This window comes from Rhinoderma darwinii, chromosome 4, assembly GCF_050947455.1.
Source record: "Rhinoderma darwinii isolate aRhiDar2 chromosome 4, aRhiDar2.hap1, whole genome shotgun sequence".
NCBI classification, from domain to species: Eukaryota; Metazoa; Chordata; class Amphibia; order Anura; family Rhinodermatidae; genus Rhinoderma; species Rhinoderma darwinii.
Window position 1 is genome coordinate 282,884,362 of NC_134690.1, and position 17,570 is coordinate 282,901,931.

Consider the following 17,570-nt stretch of genomic DNA (forward strand, 5'->3'; position numbering starts at 1 on the left):
ACAACGGCCGGGTAAGTATGAATTTCTTTTACTACGGAAAGGGCTGCCCCTTCTCTCTATCCTGCACTGATCGAGAGAAGGGGCTGCCGGTTAGTGCAGTGCAATTTTGCAGCGAAAACGTGCCCGTAAATACGGGTGGAATACAGGTGACACCGGACCCGTATATGGGTCGAATAAGTGTGACCAAGGACCCGTATTTAGGCCAGCATTTACGGGAGGAAAAAAATATGTTCGTGTGCATGAGGCCTAAGACGTATAATTAGCTAAAAAAAAAAAAATATTTTCTCAAAACAAAGTAGAGAAAGCACCCCAACATTTGTAAAACAACTTCTCCAGAGTATGGAAATACCCCATACGTGATCACAAACTGCTGTTTTGGAACACGGCAGGACTCAGAAGGGAAGGATCGCCATTTGGCTTTTGAGCACAAATTTAGCTGGAATATTATTCGGGTGCCATGTTGTGTTCGCAGAGCCCCTGATGTACCAGTGCAGTGGAAAACCCCAATAAGTGATCCCATTTCGGAAACTAAACCCCTTAAAAGCTATGTAAACCTTTGAATGGCATTTTTTTTTTAAATAAAAAGGTCAGTGTGATTAGTGCAACTTTACAGTTTCTTAAAAATTATTTTCACTTTTTGAAATACAGCAGCACCATTCTCTATACAGAGCAGCTGTATAGCTTGCTAAATCCTGCTACCTCTCTCAATTTAGAAAAAATCCTCCCAACGAGTTTCCTCACGGCCAAACGATTCCTCAGGGGAGATGGGCAGGAAACCAGCTATATCCAAATTCCGAGGGTACGGGAACAAATAGTTATGGTGGTTTGTTCAAAGTAGTGCTCTTCAGTGAGAGCATGCTTGTCGTGGCAAGAGATTGCCTATGTTGTTAGGGTTTCAAAGTTGGCGCCTGTCTAATCAACCAACATTTTTCGCTGGATATATGCCATAAACAATGCAAGAATCCACTATGTATGACTATTTGACATGTATTTACCATATGTATAGGTTAATATAAAAATAAAAAAATGTAATATGAAAAGACAGTAAAAGTTATATTTTATATATAAACTCTGGATCTACTTTTCTTCTTGCTTCTGTCACATCATCAATAAACACTAGTGACCCAGTGCCTTTGGCAGCCATGCATGGTCATGCCATCACACTGCCTCCACCATGTTTTACAGAGGATGGGGAGTGTTTTGGGTCATGAGCCGTTCCATGCCTTCTCCATACTTTCTTCCTCCCATCATTCTGGTGTACAGGTTGATCTTAGTTTCATCTGTACAAAGAATGCTGTTCCAGAACTGGGCTGGCTTCTTCAGATGATGTTTGGTAAAGTCTAATCTGGTCTTTCTATAGTTGAGGCTGATTAATGGTTTGCACCTTGTGGTGAACCCACTGTATTTGCTCTCATGAAGTCTTCTCTTTATGGTAGACTTCGATACTGATACACCTACTTCAAGGAGAGTCTTCTTCACTTGGGTAGATGCTGTGAAGGGGTTTTTCTTCTTCAACACTGTTGACTTCCGTGGACATCCAGGCCTTTTGGAGTTTGATATCACCAGTGCGCTCTTTTTTTTTTCACGAATGTACCAAACTGTTGATTTGGCCACTACTAACATTTGTGCTCTCTCTCTCTGATGGATTTCTTCATTTTTTTCAGCCCAACGATGGTCTGTTTCACTTGCATTGAGAGCTGCTTTGACCTCATGTTGTGGGTTCACAGCAACAGCTTCCAAATGCCGCACCTGGAATCAACTCCAGACCTTTTACCTGCTTAATTGATGATGAATTAACGAGGGAATAGCCCATGCAGCCAATTAGATAGCTTTTGAGATAATTGTCCAATTACCTTTGGTCCCTTGAAACAGAGGCAGCTACATATTAAAGAGCTGTAATTCCTAAACCCTTCTTCAAATTAGGATGTGAATACCCTCAAATTAAAGCGGAGTCTGCACTTTAAAGAGGCTCTGTCACCACATTATAAGTGCCCTATCTTGTACATAATGTGATCGGCGCCGTAACGTAGATTACAGCAGTGTTTTTTTATTTAGATAAACGATCTATTTTCACCAAGTTATGACCTATTTAAGCTTTATGCTAATGGCTTTCTTAACAGACTAACTGGGTGTGTTTTTACTTTTTACCAACTGGGTGTTGTACAGATGTGTATGACGCTGACCAATCAGTAACCAATCAGCATCATACACTTCTCCCCATTCATTTACTCCGCACACAGTGAACAACGCAGGATCACTATGTGCAGCCCCATATACACACATTAACGTAACTGAAGTGTCTTGACAGTAAATAGCCATCACCTTCAGCGAGGACGGGATGTCTATTCACAATCCCGACACTTCGGTAACATTTGTGTGTGACTTTCTCACACAGCACATAGAGATCACGCTGTGCTGTCATTTACAGCGAGATCTTGCGAAATTACGCTTGCCGTGCTGTAAGTTCCACACAAACGTTACCGAAGTGACGGGATTGTGAATAGACATCCCGTCCTGGTTGGACGCGATGTCTATTTACTGTCAAGACGCTTCAGTAACGTTAATGTGTGTGTGTATGTGACTGCACATAGTGAACAACGCAGGATCACTATGTGCTGATTATATGAATGGGGAGAAGTGTGAGACGTTGATTGGTCAACGATTGGTTAGCGTCATACACTTCTCTCCACAACGCCCACTTGGTCAATAGTAAAAATATGCCCGGTCTTCTATTAACCCCTAGGCGCAACACGACGCAACTGTACCTCCATGTGGCCAGTGTCTTAGCGCACAGGGACGTACAGTTACTGCGTGGTTCCCGCTGTCCCTGACAGCTGACACTCCACTGTATGCCGATCAGCGGCTTATTTCCGCTGATTTCGGCAATTAACCCCTTAATTGCGGTGATCGATTGCAATCACTGCATTCAGGGGTTTCTAGCACATCGGCAGACCTCACAATGAAATCGTGAGGTTTGCAGATGGCTAGCATGTCGATCGGAGGCCAAGTAATGGCCTCCTTGTCTGCCATGTACGGAAGCCTATCAGGACCAGCCTCCTGATAGACTTCCTGTCAGAGTGACAGCACGTCACTGCCGTTCGCGATGCACACTGCATAGGTCAGATGTCCCTGACAGCTGACATTCCCGTGTTGCCGATCAGCGGCTCATTGCCGCTGATTTAGCCAATTAACCAGTTACATGCAGAGCTCGATTGCGATCTCTGCATGTACGGGATTTATAGCACATCAGCAGCCCCCATGTAATGGCACACTGACAGTTGGAATACGTTACACTACCTAGGTAGTGTAATGTATTCTAGCAGCGATCAGAACTGCAGGTAAAAAAAGAAAGTGTAAAAAGTACAGAAACAAAAATGTAAGAAAAATGTTTGACAAAAGTGTAAAAAAGATTTTTTTTTCTTTAATAAGTCTTATTATAGGGAAAAAATTAAACCGTTAAAAAAACAGTACACATATTTGGTATCACTGCGTTCGTAACGACCCAATCTATAAAACTATAATGTTATTTTTACCGCACGGTGAACGCCGCAAAAAAAACAAAACTAAAAACAAAATGTCAGAATCACTATTTTTTGGTCACCAAAAAGTGATCAAAAAAAGTCGCATGTACCCGAAAATAATACCAATAAAAACTAAAGCCCCTCGCGCAAAAAACAAGCCCTTACACCGCTTTTTTGACTAAAAAATAAAAAAGTTACGGCTCTCAGAATATGGTGACACATAAAATTTTTTTTTTTTTTTATAAAGAAGTGATTTTATTGTGCAAACGCTGCAAAACAAAAAAACATATGGTATCGCCGTAATCGTACCGACCCGCAGAATAAAATAAAATTGTCATTTATAGCGCATTATGAACGCTGAAAGAAATAAAATAATTTAAACCGCCAAAATCACTGTTATTGGTCACCAAAGCTCAAAATAAAATGTAATAAAATGGGATCAAAAAGTTGCTTGTACCAAAAATTTTACCAATAAAAACTACAGCTTGTCCTGCCAAAAATAAGCCCTCACACCGCTCAATTTATGGAAAAATAAAAGAGTTATGGCGTTTGGAAGGCGAGGAGTGAAAAACTAAAATGGAAAAGCAAAAAAGGATCAGTCCTGCAAAGGTTACTTAATTTATATTAAAAAAATTAATTACTACACGTGGGGTATGGTCATACTCGGGAGAGATTGTGTTACAAATTTAGGGCGACTTTTTCTCCTTTATCCCTTGTGAAAATGAAAAAATTTAACATTTTAGTGGACAAAAATGTTTATATTCATTTTCCCGGCCTAATTCTACAAAAAACCTGTGTGGTATAAATGGTTACTATACCCCTAGAAAAATTCCTTGAGGGGTGTAGTTTCTCAAATGGGGTCACTTTTGGGGTGTTTCCACTGTTTTGTTCCCTCCAGGGCGTTGCAATCACGATATGGCACTAAAAAACAATCCAGCAAAATCTGCGCTCCAAAATCCAAATGGCGCTCCCTCCATTCTGAGCGCTGCCGTGGGTCCAAACAGCAGTTTATTGCCACATATGGGGTATTTCCGTAATCGGGAGAAGATGCTTTACAAATGTTGGGGTGCATTTTATTTATTCCTTGTAAATATTACAAATTTCTATGTTTTTTCAGAAAAAAAAAAAAATGGATTTTCATTTTCACAGACTAACTCCAATCAATATAGCAAAATACCTGTGGGGTCAAAGTGCTAACTATACACCTAGATAAATTCCTTGAGGGGCCTATTTTCCAAAATGGGGTCTCTTTTTGGGAGCTTCCACTGTTTTGGCACCACAAGACCTCTTCAAACCTGACATGGTGCCTAAAATATAATCTAAAAATAAGCAGGACCCAAAATCCACTAGGTGCTCCTTTGCTTGAGGCCGGTGTTTCTGTCCATTAGGGCACTAGGGCCACATGTGGGATATTGCTAAAAACTGCAGGACATAGGAAATAAATATTGAGTTGTATTTCTCTGGTAAAACCTTCTGTGTTACACAATTTTTTTTTATTACAAATGAATTTCGGCAAAAAAAAAAAAAAAAGAGAAATTTGTACATTTCCCCTCTACTTTGCTTTATTTCCTGTGAAACGCCTAAAGGGTTAAGAAACTTTCTGAATGCTGTTTTGAATACTTTGAGGGGTGCAGTTTTTAAAATGGCGTGATTTATTGGGGGATTCTAATATATAAGTCCCTCAAAACCACTTCAGAACTAAACTGGTCCCTGTAAAAATTGCCTTTTGAATTTTTCTTGAAATTGTGAGAAATTGCTGCTAAAGTTCTAAGCCTTGTAACGTCCTAGAAAAATAAAAAGGAGGTTCAAAAAAACGATGCAAATATAAAAGTACACATATGGAAAAATGGTAACTAGTGACTTGTGTGATATTACTATCTATTTTTCTCAATTTAAATGTATCGGCTTGTAAAACACACATTTCTGCAAATTTTCTCTAAATTTTGGTGTTTTAAATATTGAATTTATCGACCAAATTTTTCCACTATCATAAAGTACAATATGTCATGAGAAAATCTCAGAATCGGTTGGATAGGTAAAAGCATTCCGGAGTTATTACCACATAAAGTGACATGTCAGATAAAAAAAAATAAAAAAAAAAAAATCGCCTGTGCCACAAGGCCAAAACAGGCTGCGTCCTAAAGGGGTTAAGAAAGTCATTAGAATAAAGGTCATAACTTGGTGAAAATAGATAGTTTATCTAAATAAAAACACACTGATGTAATCTACGTTACGGCACCGATCACATTATGTAGGAGATAGGCCACTAATGTGGTGACAGAGCCTCTTTAACCCATTCCCTCTTTGGCCACTTTTGACCTTCCCGAAAGCCTCATTTTTCAAATCTGACATGTTTCACTTTATGTGGTAATAACTTCGGAATGCTTTTACCTATCCAAGCGATTCTAAGATTCTTTTCTCGTGACACATTGGACTTTGTTACTGAAAATTTGCTCGATATGTTCAGTATTTAATTGTGAAAAAGACCAAAATTTAGCGAAAAATTGCAAAAATTGAGGTGTTGCAAAATAAATTTCTGGGCATAAAGGTTGGTTTGGTCCACCATAAGCTGTATTAAAGGGAATGTGTTGCCAGAAAAACATGTTTTTTTTTTAAAAATTAAACATTTAGTGTGTGGGTGATTAAACATTGTTCAAATTTTTTTTATTTTTTTGCACGAGTCCATGTAATATTATAAATTTCTAATTTATAATACTACCCATTTTTGGTCACTAGATGGAGCTGTTCCCAAAATTGCAGCATTGCAACATTGGGTTAAAAGCCCTCGCTCTAGTGAGCTCTCAGCATCCCCCCCTCCTTTATCCTGGCTAGTGCCGGGATAAACGAGGGATTTGAAAGGTTTAACCTCCTACACTGTGTGTCGCCATTTTTTGAGGTAACCCACAGTGTAGTAGGTTTACATAGAGTAGTAAACACACACAAACACTAACATACATTGAAATCTCTTACCTGCTCCTGCCGCCGCGGCTCCCTCCGCTCCCTTTGCTGCCGCTGTTCCATGTGCACAAGTCCGGAAGCCGCGACCGGAAGTAGTAATATTACTGTCCGGCCGCGACTTCCGGTCCACAGGAAAATGGCGCCGGACGGCGCCAATTTCGAATAGGACTGTGTGGGAGCGGCGCATGCGCAGTTCCCACACAGACGCCGTACACGGCAGTCAATGGGACGGGAGCCGTTCGCAGTCCCTATGGGACTGTGGCTGCCGTATTCCATGTCTGTGTGTGTCGTTAATCGACACACACAGAAATGGAACAAAAAATGGCAGCCCCCATAGGGAAGAAAAAGTGTAAAAATAAGAAACAGTAAAACACAAACACACAAATGAAAATAAACGTTTTTATTAAAGCACTAACATCTTTAACATATAAAAAAATTATTTGTGATGACACTGTTCCTTTAAATCACTAAAAAAATGTAAAAACTCCAATACAGGCAGCCATTCGTCTGCACATGATTTCCTGCAGCAGTAAATTCTGGGATTTAGGGAGTGTAATTGGTTGGGGGTGACCAGAGCTGGCAGTTTCAGGGTCAGGCAGAACCTGGGCGCACCACCCTCACCGTCACTGGAGGAGAACGTCAACTAAAGCATTAATTCTGGGTTTTTTCCCCATCGCTGGCTGTGTCAGTATCAGAAGAGATCATGGCATACGCCTCTTCAGCGGTGTAAAGTTTAGATGCAATATATATTGTGAGGGTTTAGCATCAGGAGAGGTTGGTACAGCGGTTTCTTTGTAGCCAGAGACAGGGACACCGTGCATTAAAAGTCATAACAGGGCTTGTCAAAGAAACAGCCTCTTGTACAAGGCAAAATACAAAATAAATCCTGCTCGTCTGAGCACTAACTAAACAAGATATTATCTAACTATACCGAGTGCCTTCCTACCAGGCACTGGACACAAAGTAACACAGGTCTTTACTCACATAGAATACAGGCTACTCCAGCCTTAGTAGTCTCCAGTCTGAGTCAGGGGTGAGACTCCCACACACTGTTTCTGCACCTTTTTATACACAGGCTACAGGTGCAGCTAATTGAGCAGCAGCCTTGTCCTAAAAACAGAGATGGACTAGGGATTGGGGAACCCGCCCTGCTCTTCTCCAATCCAACTCCAGGCCCTTTTTCCGGCTTTTCCTTAAACCGAGATTGGAAAGCTAGAGCTTTCTATTGCAAGAACTACTCATTCCCTGGAGCCTAGGATATATATGACAGGATTCTAGGGGAAATGTACCTTCCCTCAATGACTTTACCTGTCACTGTCTCACATACCCTCTTCCTCTGTTCGAGCCCGTGGGATCGGACACATTTAGCTACAAGGCAGTGTGTCCTAGACAAAGCGTCAGCATTGCCCTGCAGTTTTCCTGCTCTGTGTTCCACAGTATATTTGAAGTTCTGCAAAGTAAGAACCCACCGTGTAACTCTTGCATTTTTCTCTTTAGCTTGACACATCCACGTAAGAGGAGAGTGGTCTGTAACCAAACTAAACCGACGACCCAGTAAATAATATCTCAGGGACTCAAGTGCCCACTTAATTGCCAAGCACTCCCGTTCAACTATGCTATAGTTTCTCAGCCGGGGTAAGTTTTCTGCTCAAATAGGTCACAGGATGTTCCTCACCACCCACCTCTTGTGACAGAACTGCTCCGAGCCCCACATTAGAAGCATCAGTTTGGACAACAAACTCCTTTTTGAAGTCAGGAGTGACTAAGACTGGTTGGTTACACAGGCCCAGTTTCAACTCTTGAAAGGCGCTTTCAGCCTTCGTGTCCCACTTGACCATGACAGACTTATTTCCCTTGGTAAGATCTGTCAGGGGCGCTGCTGTGCTGGCAAAGTTTGGAATGAACCTGCGGTAATAACCTACAATTCCTAGAAAAGCTCTGACCTGCTTTTTGGTTGAGGGCTGGGGCCAGTTTTGGATAGCCTCAACTTTGTTGACCTGTGGCTTTATCACCCCTCTCCCAATTATGTACCCCAGATACCGTGCTTACTCCAAGCCTAAGGAACATTTCTTTGGGTTTGCTGTTAACCCCGCGGCTCTGAGGGAGTTTAGTACTGCTTGTACTTTTGGTAAGTGGCTTTCCCAGTCATCACTAAAGATTATAATGTCGTCCAGATATGCCGAAGCATACCGACGATGGTGTTTGAGGACTATGTCCATTAACCTTTGAAAGGTCGCTGGAGCCCCATGTAGCCCAAATGGTAAACAAATATATTGAAACAGACCATCCGGGGTGATGAACGCAGTTTTCTCTTTGGCGCCCTCCGTGAGGGGTACTTGCCAATAGTCTTTGGTTAAATCAAGTGTTGAAAAATACCTTGAATGGCCCAGTCTCTCTATTAACTCGTCAACTCTTGGCATTGGGTATGCGTAAAACTTTGACATCTCATTTAACTTGCGGAAGTCGTTACAGAAACGCAATGACCCATCTGGTTTCGGAATCAATACAATGGGACTTGACCATTCACTTTTTGACTCTTCAATAATCCCAAGGTCTAGCATTTTCTTGACCTCCTCAGATATGGCTTGTCTACGAGCTTCAGGGACTCTGTAGGGTTTCAAGTGGACCCGAACCTGAGGCTCGGTCACAATGTCAGGTTTTATTATACTGGTCTGTCCTGGCAGTTCTTAAAACACGTCTTTTGTCTCCTGTTTCTGTGGCTTTGCGAGGGATTCTGACACATACACATCTGGGTTAGGAATATAGGGGGTCCTTACTGCCACGAGGGTCTCTTTCTTTCCATGGCTTAATTAAGTTTACATGGTATAACTGCACGGTCTTCCTTTTACCTGGTTGGTAAACTTTATAATTTACATCCCCCACCTTTTCAATGATCTCATACGGCCCTTGCCATCTAGCAAGAAATTTGCTTTCTACGGTTGGCACTAAGACCAACACTCGATCACCAGAGTTAAAATGTCTAACTTTAGCAGTTCGGTTATACACCCTGCTCTGAGCATCCTGAGCTTGCTCCAAATGTTCCTTAACTATCGGCATGACCGCAGCGATTCGGTCTTGCATCAACGTGACATGCTCAATTACACTCCTATAAAAGGTGTGGACTCTTGCTCCCAGGTTTCCTTGGCTATATCCAGGAGACCACGGGGTCGTCTGCCGTATACAAGTTCGAAAGGAGAAAACCCTGTGGATGATTGAGGAACTTCACGTACAGTGAACATCAAATAGGGCAGAAGACAGTCCCAATCCTTCCCATCCTTACTAACCACCCTCCTCAACATGCCTTTTAATGTCTTATTGAATCTTTCAACAAGACCATCAGTTTGAGGGTGATATATAGAGGTACGCAGGTGTTTAATTTTCAGCAGTTTACATAATTCCTTGGTGATTTTGGACATAAAGGGAGTTCCCTGATCGGTAAGGATTTCCTTAGGTAAACCAGTACGGGAAAACATGTAAAACAACTCTCTTGCAATGGCTTTTGAAGAGGAATTTCGCAAAGGGAGCCTCAGGGTAGCGTGTGGCATAGTCCAACACCACTAGGATATATTGATGTCCTCTAGAGGATTTGACTAAAGGGCCGACCAGATCCATGGCAATTCTTTCAAAAGGGATCCCAATGATAGGCAAAGGCACCAGCGGACTCCTAAAATGTGGCATAGGAGCCGTTATCTGACACTCCGGGCAGGACTCGCAATACCTCTGAACTTCCGTATATACCCCCGGCCAGAAGAATCGTTGTAAGATACGCTCTCTGGTCTTTTCGCAACCTAGATGTCCACCCAGCACATGTTTATGAGCCAGGTCCAACACCGTTCTACGATACGGTTGGGGTATCACCAGCTGTTCAACAACCTCCCCACGTACGTTATCTATCAGATACAGCAAATCCTGGTTAACCGCCATGTGTGGAAACACCTTATCAGCCCCTGGATGTTGAGGCACTCCATTTAATACCTTAGTATTTTCCCTGGCTTTTACCAATGTGGGATCGCCAAGTTGAGCGGTCCCAAAATTGTTACGTGATACATTTAACTCTGGTATCTCAGAAATTTCCTCCTGCTCATCTGTTTCACCAGCAAAAACAGCCAGAGGAAATTTATCAGGCTCAGTGGTCACCCCTACTGCTGGCACCTCAGCATCTTCGTTAAAGGGTTCTGGGCTAATCACAGCGCACACATTAATACCACCATTAACATTTACAGTGGAGGTTACATCTTTCTTCCTCCACAAGTCCCAGAACACTGGGAAGTCTCTCCCCAGGATCACACTGTGCATCAGGGACTTGACCACACCCACTTCATGGCAAGCGGTTCCACAGGAAGTCTCTAGAGTGACCAAAGCGGTGGGGTATTCTTTAGTGTCCCCATGTATGCACAGGACCCCTATACTATGTCCGCTGAATGTTCCAGGGTCTATCAGGCTGGCATGCACCAGGGTAACCAGACTCCCAGAATCCAGCAAGGGACTCACAGTACACCCTTCCACTTTTACAACACACATTTGTTGCTCAGTCTCGTAAACAGTCTCAGCAGAACAAACAGGACGTGCAAACAAGGATATTCGCCTTGCTGCATCACACTCCATTGGCTCAGTAGTCAGGGGACAATTGGCAGCAATATGCCCAGGCACTGTATGCGGCCCCGGTCCCCAACTTGAGACCCTGGTCTGGCCTTCAGTGTCTCTCTGGGATTTCTTCCCTCCGTCTGCTCCCCTTCTGAGCCACCTCCCTTAAAGACATTTCTCACCCATCTAGTAAATGGAACAGTCTTACCGGGTGCTCCGCACGATTTGCTGTTCCTGGGGTTAGAACATCCAGGCGGTACTTCTTGGAGTAGATCTGTACCTTTCAATCAGGTTCACCAGCTGTTCCGCATCTGTAGGATCTCCTTGACCGACCCAACGCTGAACCTTCGGTGGTAAGGAGCGGATGTATTTGTCAAGCACCACTCTCTCCACGATCTGCGCAGGGGTTGATTCCTCTGGCTGTAGCCATTTCCTTGCAAGATGGACAAGATCATACAATTGTGATTGCGCAGGTAGGTGTTCCACGAAAGTCCAGTTGTGCACCCGTCGAGCACGCACATTCATATTAACACCCAGACGGGCAAGGATCTCACCCTTCAGATTGGAGTAATCCTTGGCATCCTGCTCATTGAGATCAAAGTACGCCTTCTGCGGCTCTCCGGTTAGGAAAGGTGCCACCACTGCTGCCCACTGATCTGAAGGTAACTTCTCTCGTTCTGCCACTCGCTCAAACACCATGAGATAGGCCTCAACGTCGTCGGTGGATGTCATCTTCTGCAGAGATGTCTGTACCGCTGCACGAGTGGTTTGGCGCAAACCATGAGGCCCCGCTGACCTCTCCACTGAGGCCTGAATTTGGTCTTGCAAATAGCGATTAATTTGCTGCTGTTCTTTTAAGGCCAGTCGGTGGGCTTCACCCAGCAGAATATTGGTTTCAGCCTGTACACGCATGGCTTCCTCATGCACCATTCGCTGAGTCGCGCTGGCTTCTTGCAGAGCTGTGCTTATCTTCCCCTGGTTGATATTAGCCTGAATCAGCTTTTTAAGTATTTCATCCATTTTAACAGTCTCTTTTAGCCCTGTTGCCGCCTTCACCCAAGACATACACTTCCAAGCACTCTCGGGGAGAAAAAAATTGTGTTGTTGCCCCTAGCAACGATTTTCCACTTGGAGCAGCAAAAGTCCTTTTAAATAGGTGTATGTCTCTTTAAGAGCGCGCCCGCATCGGCCACCATATGTGAGGGTTTAGCATCAGGAGAGGTTGGTACAGCGGTTTCTTTGTAGCCAGAGACAGGGACACCGTGCATTAAAAGTCATAACAGGGCTTTGCCTGTGTTTTTATTCTTGTCAAAGAAACAGCCTCTTGTAAAACAAGGCAAAATACAAAATAAATCCTGCTCATCTGAGCACTAACTAAACAAGATATTATCTAACTATACCGAGTGCCTTCCTACCAGGCACTGGACACAAAGTAACACAGGTCTTTACTCACATAGAATACAGGCTACTCCAGCCTTAGTAGTCTCCAGTCTGAATCAGGGGTGAGACTCCCACACACTGTTTCTGCACCTTTTTATACACAGGCTTCAGGTGCAGCTAATTGAGCAGCAGCCTTGTCCTACAAACAGAGATGGACTAGGGATTGGGGAACCCGCCCTGCTCTTCTCCAATCCAACTCCAGGCCCTTATTCCGGCTTTTCCTTAAGCAGAGATTGGAAAGCTAGAGCTTTCTATTGCAAGAACTACTCATTCCCTGGAGCCTAGGATACATATGACAGGATTCTAGGGGAAATGTACCTTCCCTCAATGACTTTACCTGTCACTGTCTCACTATATATATATATATATATATATATATATATATATATATAATTTGTATTTATTTTTTTACACGTAGCTCTGTGAACTGTAAAACTGTCGTATAACAGAGATTTTATTTTTCACACAAAACACTAAGTTTTTTGTTTTTTTCATAACACTTAGTCTGTCAAGTTGTCGGTTAGTAACAAGCTAAAAGGACTGACGTGACTAATTGACGGTGACAGATTGCCACGGACGCGATAGATTGGTGCTGATGAACTGACAAGCTAAAGGACGAACGCTGATGGACTGACAACTGACTGACTGTGACAAATTGATAAGAAAGGGACACTGATGCGACTAATTGACATTGACAACGGCTTGACGCTGACTAACTGACCCAACTAATTGACGTAGACTAGCTAGACAACTAAATCAATTTTTTTTTAGTGCATGATGAAAAAATAAAATAAAAAAAGTTTCCTCCTTAAACACTCAGAGGTGGTGGGGTCAGACACTAGGAACAGAGAGGATGTGATGGGAGGCATGGAATAAGTTAATTTTTTTTTCTTCTACTCTGAGAGACAGACAAAACGTCACAGTCTCAGTGCAATTATCCCCAGGGCGGGTGAAAAAGAGATCAGTGGTTGGTGGGTGGGTCTGAACAGACCCACCAATCGCCAGGCAATGGACCATTGCTATTGGTCCATCGCCCGGCCACATGGGACAAGACATAGGGAGTTACCATTCCCAGACTTTAAAACCGTTCCCGGTACTTTTAGTAGACTTAAATGCACTGTGATCGGTGAATCTGGTCAGATCCTCTAATCACAGCAATTGCCGGTTTTGGACCGCTATGATGGGTCCATTCCTGGTGACAGGGGAGTGTCAGCTGCCGGGAACAGCTGAACTCCCGGGTCCAGGACACTTATGACAGTGAGCTCTGGGAACAGTTCAGTAACTGTACGTCCTAGTGCAGCAAGTAACCTACCGTACAGTCGCGTCCTCGTGCGGGAAGGGTTAAAATCTAACATGCCAGATCCTTCTTACACTAGAAACGGAAAATCAGCAGGTTTGGCCAAGTGAATAGCCACCCTTTAATACCATTTTGTCTTTAACTAAATGGATCCAATAATATGTGCTGGCTGCATGCAGCTACCACTAGTCAGGATTGGAACTTACCTCATACAGTTATACACTGAACTTGAGTACTACACGTGGCTACGTTTTTTTGTTCTCCATAGAAAGTAATAGAAGTACAATTATGCGTGAAGTCACTGAATAGCCCTTCTCTCAAGGGGCTCTTTTACATGGTCGAACACACTCCCAAATATTGTCCCGTGTAAGCATGCCCAGCTAGCTTGTTTGCCGGCTGATTGTTTTGTATGCCTGCATAAAATACGTATCAGTTGTCGGCAGCACACGCCCACATGTAAACCGGTACACGCTGCCGATAATAACAAAACTGTATGCTCAGAATGTAAACACTAGGGCCGGATTCACACAAGCGTGTTCAGTCCGGGATATACGGTCCATATGTCGGCAGTATTTCCCAGACTGAGCACACAGCAGGGAGCTGGGCTCTTATCATCTATGACGCTAGGAGTCGCTGCGGGAAAACTATCCCGTACTGAAAACATGTTTTCAATACGGGACAGTAATTCCGCAGAGAGGCAGGGACTCCTAGCGTCATGGATAACGATGATGCTAGGAGCCCGGCTCCCTGCACTGTGTTTGGTCTGGGAAATGCGGCAGACCTCCGTATATCACGGACAGAACACGCTCGTGCGAATCCGGCCTAACAATTGTTCGGTCATACACAATACCGATGATTGCTCCATGTACATGAAGCTAAATGAGCGCTGATCAACTTCACTGATCCGCACTCACTACCGGCAGAATCTGCCTGTGTAAAAGGACCCTTAGTTAGACTGTATAATGGAACCAAACATAGGGGCCACAACCGGAAATGCTCGATCTGTTGCGATCCATTATGTAATGGATTCCATTGACTCATAATGGGATTGTCAGGTTTCTATAGAAAACCATGTCACGTACTGCATGGAAAAAAAAAAAACAGTTTTTTTTGTAGCTTATTAACCCCTTAATGACCAAGCCATTTATTACGTTTTTCCATCGTCTCATTCAAAGGGCTATAACTTTTTTATTTTTGCATTGACATAACTGTATAAGGTCTTGTTTTTTGCGGGACAAGTTGTAATTTTTAATAGCGCCATTTTTGGGTACATAGAATTTATTGATTAACTTTTAATTAACTTTTTTGGGGGGGGGGGGAATAGGAAAAAACCCAGCAATTTCGCCACTTTTTTGCGTCTTAAATTTACGCCGTTTACCGTGTGGTATAAATAACAATAACTTTATTCAGCGGGTTGTTACGATTGCAACCAACAATACTAAATTTGTATCGGTTTTGTATGTTTTACTACTTTTACACAGTAAAAACACTTTTTTTCAAAAATGATTTGTTTGTGTCCCCATATTTGAAGAGCCATAACTTTTTTTGGTTTTTCGCCAATGCAATTGTATGAGGGCTTTTTTTTGCGGGGCGACTTGTAGTTTTTATCGGTACCATTTTTGAGTAGATTTGACTTTTTGATCACATCTTTTTTAAAGGGATGGTGTTGCCAGAAAAACATGTTTTTTTTTAAAAAATTAAACATTTAGTGTGTGGGTGATTAAACATTGTTCAAATTTTTTTTATTTTTTTGCATGAGTCCATGTAATATTATAAATTATTTCTAATTTATAATACTACCCATTTTTGGTCACTAGATGGAGCTGTTCCCAAAATTGCAGCATTGCAACATTGGGTTAAAAGCCCTCGCTCTAGTGAGCTCTCAGCATCCCCCCCTCCTTTATCCTGGCTAGTGCCGGGATAAACGAGGGGTTTGAAAGGTTTAACCTCCTACACTGTGTGTCGCCATTTTTTGAGGTAACCCACAGTGTAGTAGGTTTACATACAGTAGTAAACACACACAAACACTAACATACATTGAAATCTCTTACCTGCTCCTGCCGCCGCGGCTCCCTCCGGCCCGTCCGCTCCCTTTGCTGCCGCTGTTCCATGTGCACAAGTCCGGAAGCCGCGACCGGAAGTAGTAATATTACTGTCCGGCCGCGACTTCCGGTCCACAGGAAAATGGCGCCGGACGGCGCCAATTTCGAATAGGACTGTGTGGGAGCGGCGCATGCGCAGTTCCCACAGACGCCGTACACGGCAGTCAATGGGACGGGAGCCGTTCGCAGTCCCTATGGGACTGTGGCTGCCGTGTTCCATGTCTGTGTGTGTCGTTAATCGACACACACAGAAATGGAACAAAAAATGGCAGCCCCCATAGGGAAGAAAAAGTGTAAAAATAAGAAACAGTAAAACACAAACACACAAATGAAAATAAACGTTTTTATTAAAGCACTAACATCTTTAACATATAAAAAAATTATTTGTGATGACACTGTTCCTTTAAGGCTGGATTCAAAGAAAATAGAAATTTTTGAATTGTTTTTTATTTATTTTTTTACGACTTTCACCGTGCAGGTTAAATAATGTAATAGCTTTATAGGCGGGGTTGTTACGGACGCGGCAATACCACATATGCGGAACTTTTTTAACTTTATTTTGTTTTTGAATAATAAAAGCAGTTTGTTAGGGGGAAAAGTGGGTTTTTCATGACCTAGCAGGCATACACTACAGGCAGACCTGTGGGCCTTTATTAGGCCACCGGCTGCCATCGGAGACACAGAAACTTGGCGATCTTATCGCTGGGTGTCAGTAGGATGAGATGGAGCTCCCTCCCTCTCTTCAAAACAACTGCGATGCGGCGCTCGCTATTGAGCGCCGCATCTGAGGGGTTAAACGAGTGAGAGTGATACTAATCTGGTAGCTGAGAGATTTAACGGCCCCCTGCTCGGTTTATTTATTCAAATGCAGCGACGTATAAAAGGCTATTGCATCGGAATAAAGCCCGTTAGTGGACGCCGTAAAAACACTATGGGGCGGTTACTAATGGGTTAATGCCTTTGTTTTCACAATTGAAGTCAAATAGGGGAAACAATAATAAAAACACACTGAAGAATTTGTATACATTACTAATGTTCTATGTTCTGAAAAGATTATGCACTTACCTTGCAAAGGGAATAAAAGAGAGGCTGTACCTAGAATACAAGCAAGCAAAATTACTTCACACAATGCTCACACATGAAAAAAATAAATGAAAAAAATAAATAGATAAACAAAAAAGAAAAAACTGAGTTGTCAATTTATTTATATATTTTTAGGAGAAAAGATGCTCCAGAATTGTTATTTTCTAGGGAAGTATTTACAAGTATTACTTGAAAGTATTTACTAAAACAGACACGTCAGGAGAGCAGAGAGGTCCTCTATAAAAGGCCCAATACACACTAAGCCCTTATACACACGACAGGGTTTCCCGGCCGGGTGACGGCCGTTCATAAAACGGCCGTTACCCGGATGCATTAGGAACAATAGACCCCTAATGGGGCTATTCACACGACCGATTTTTGGACGGCCCGGGAAACCTGGCAGTCAAAAAATGGGACATGCCCTATTTTCAGCCGTTTACCCGGCCGCCTGGCTCCCATAGAAGTCTATGGGGCCGGGTAATACACGGCCATCAACGGAATGTGTCCCGAGTGATGGCCGTGTCTTCCGTCGCTCGCACGCTCTCTCCTCCTTCTCCTCATAGTGCAGAGTGCATGTGAGGAGGA

At 43.0% G+C, this 17,570-nt stretch overlaps 1 protein-coding gene across 2 annotated transcripts in view; it reads right to left on the minus strand.

The window, feature by feature from the left end:
- SFT2D1 (SFT2 domain containing 1) overlaps nucleotides 1–17,570 on the minus strand; it is an 87,576-nt gene that overhangs the window by 4,878 nt on the left and 65,128 nt on the right. For both annotated transcript variants that reach the window (XM_075864334.1, XM_075864332.1), the window contains exon 7: nucleotides 16,968–16,997. In XM_075864334.1, coding sequence (XP_075720449.1) covers nucleotides 16,968–16,997 — 30 coding nt within the window. The remainder of the gene's footprint in view (nucleotides 1–16,967; nucleotides 16,998–17,570) is intronic.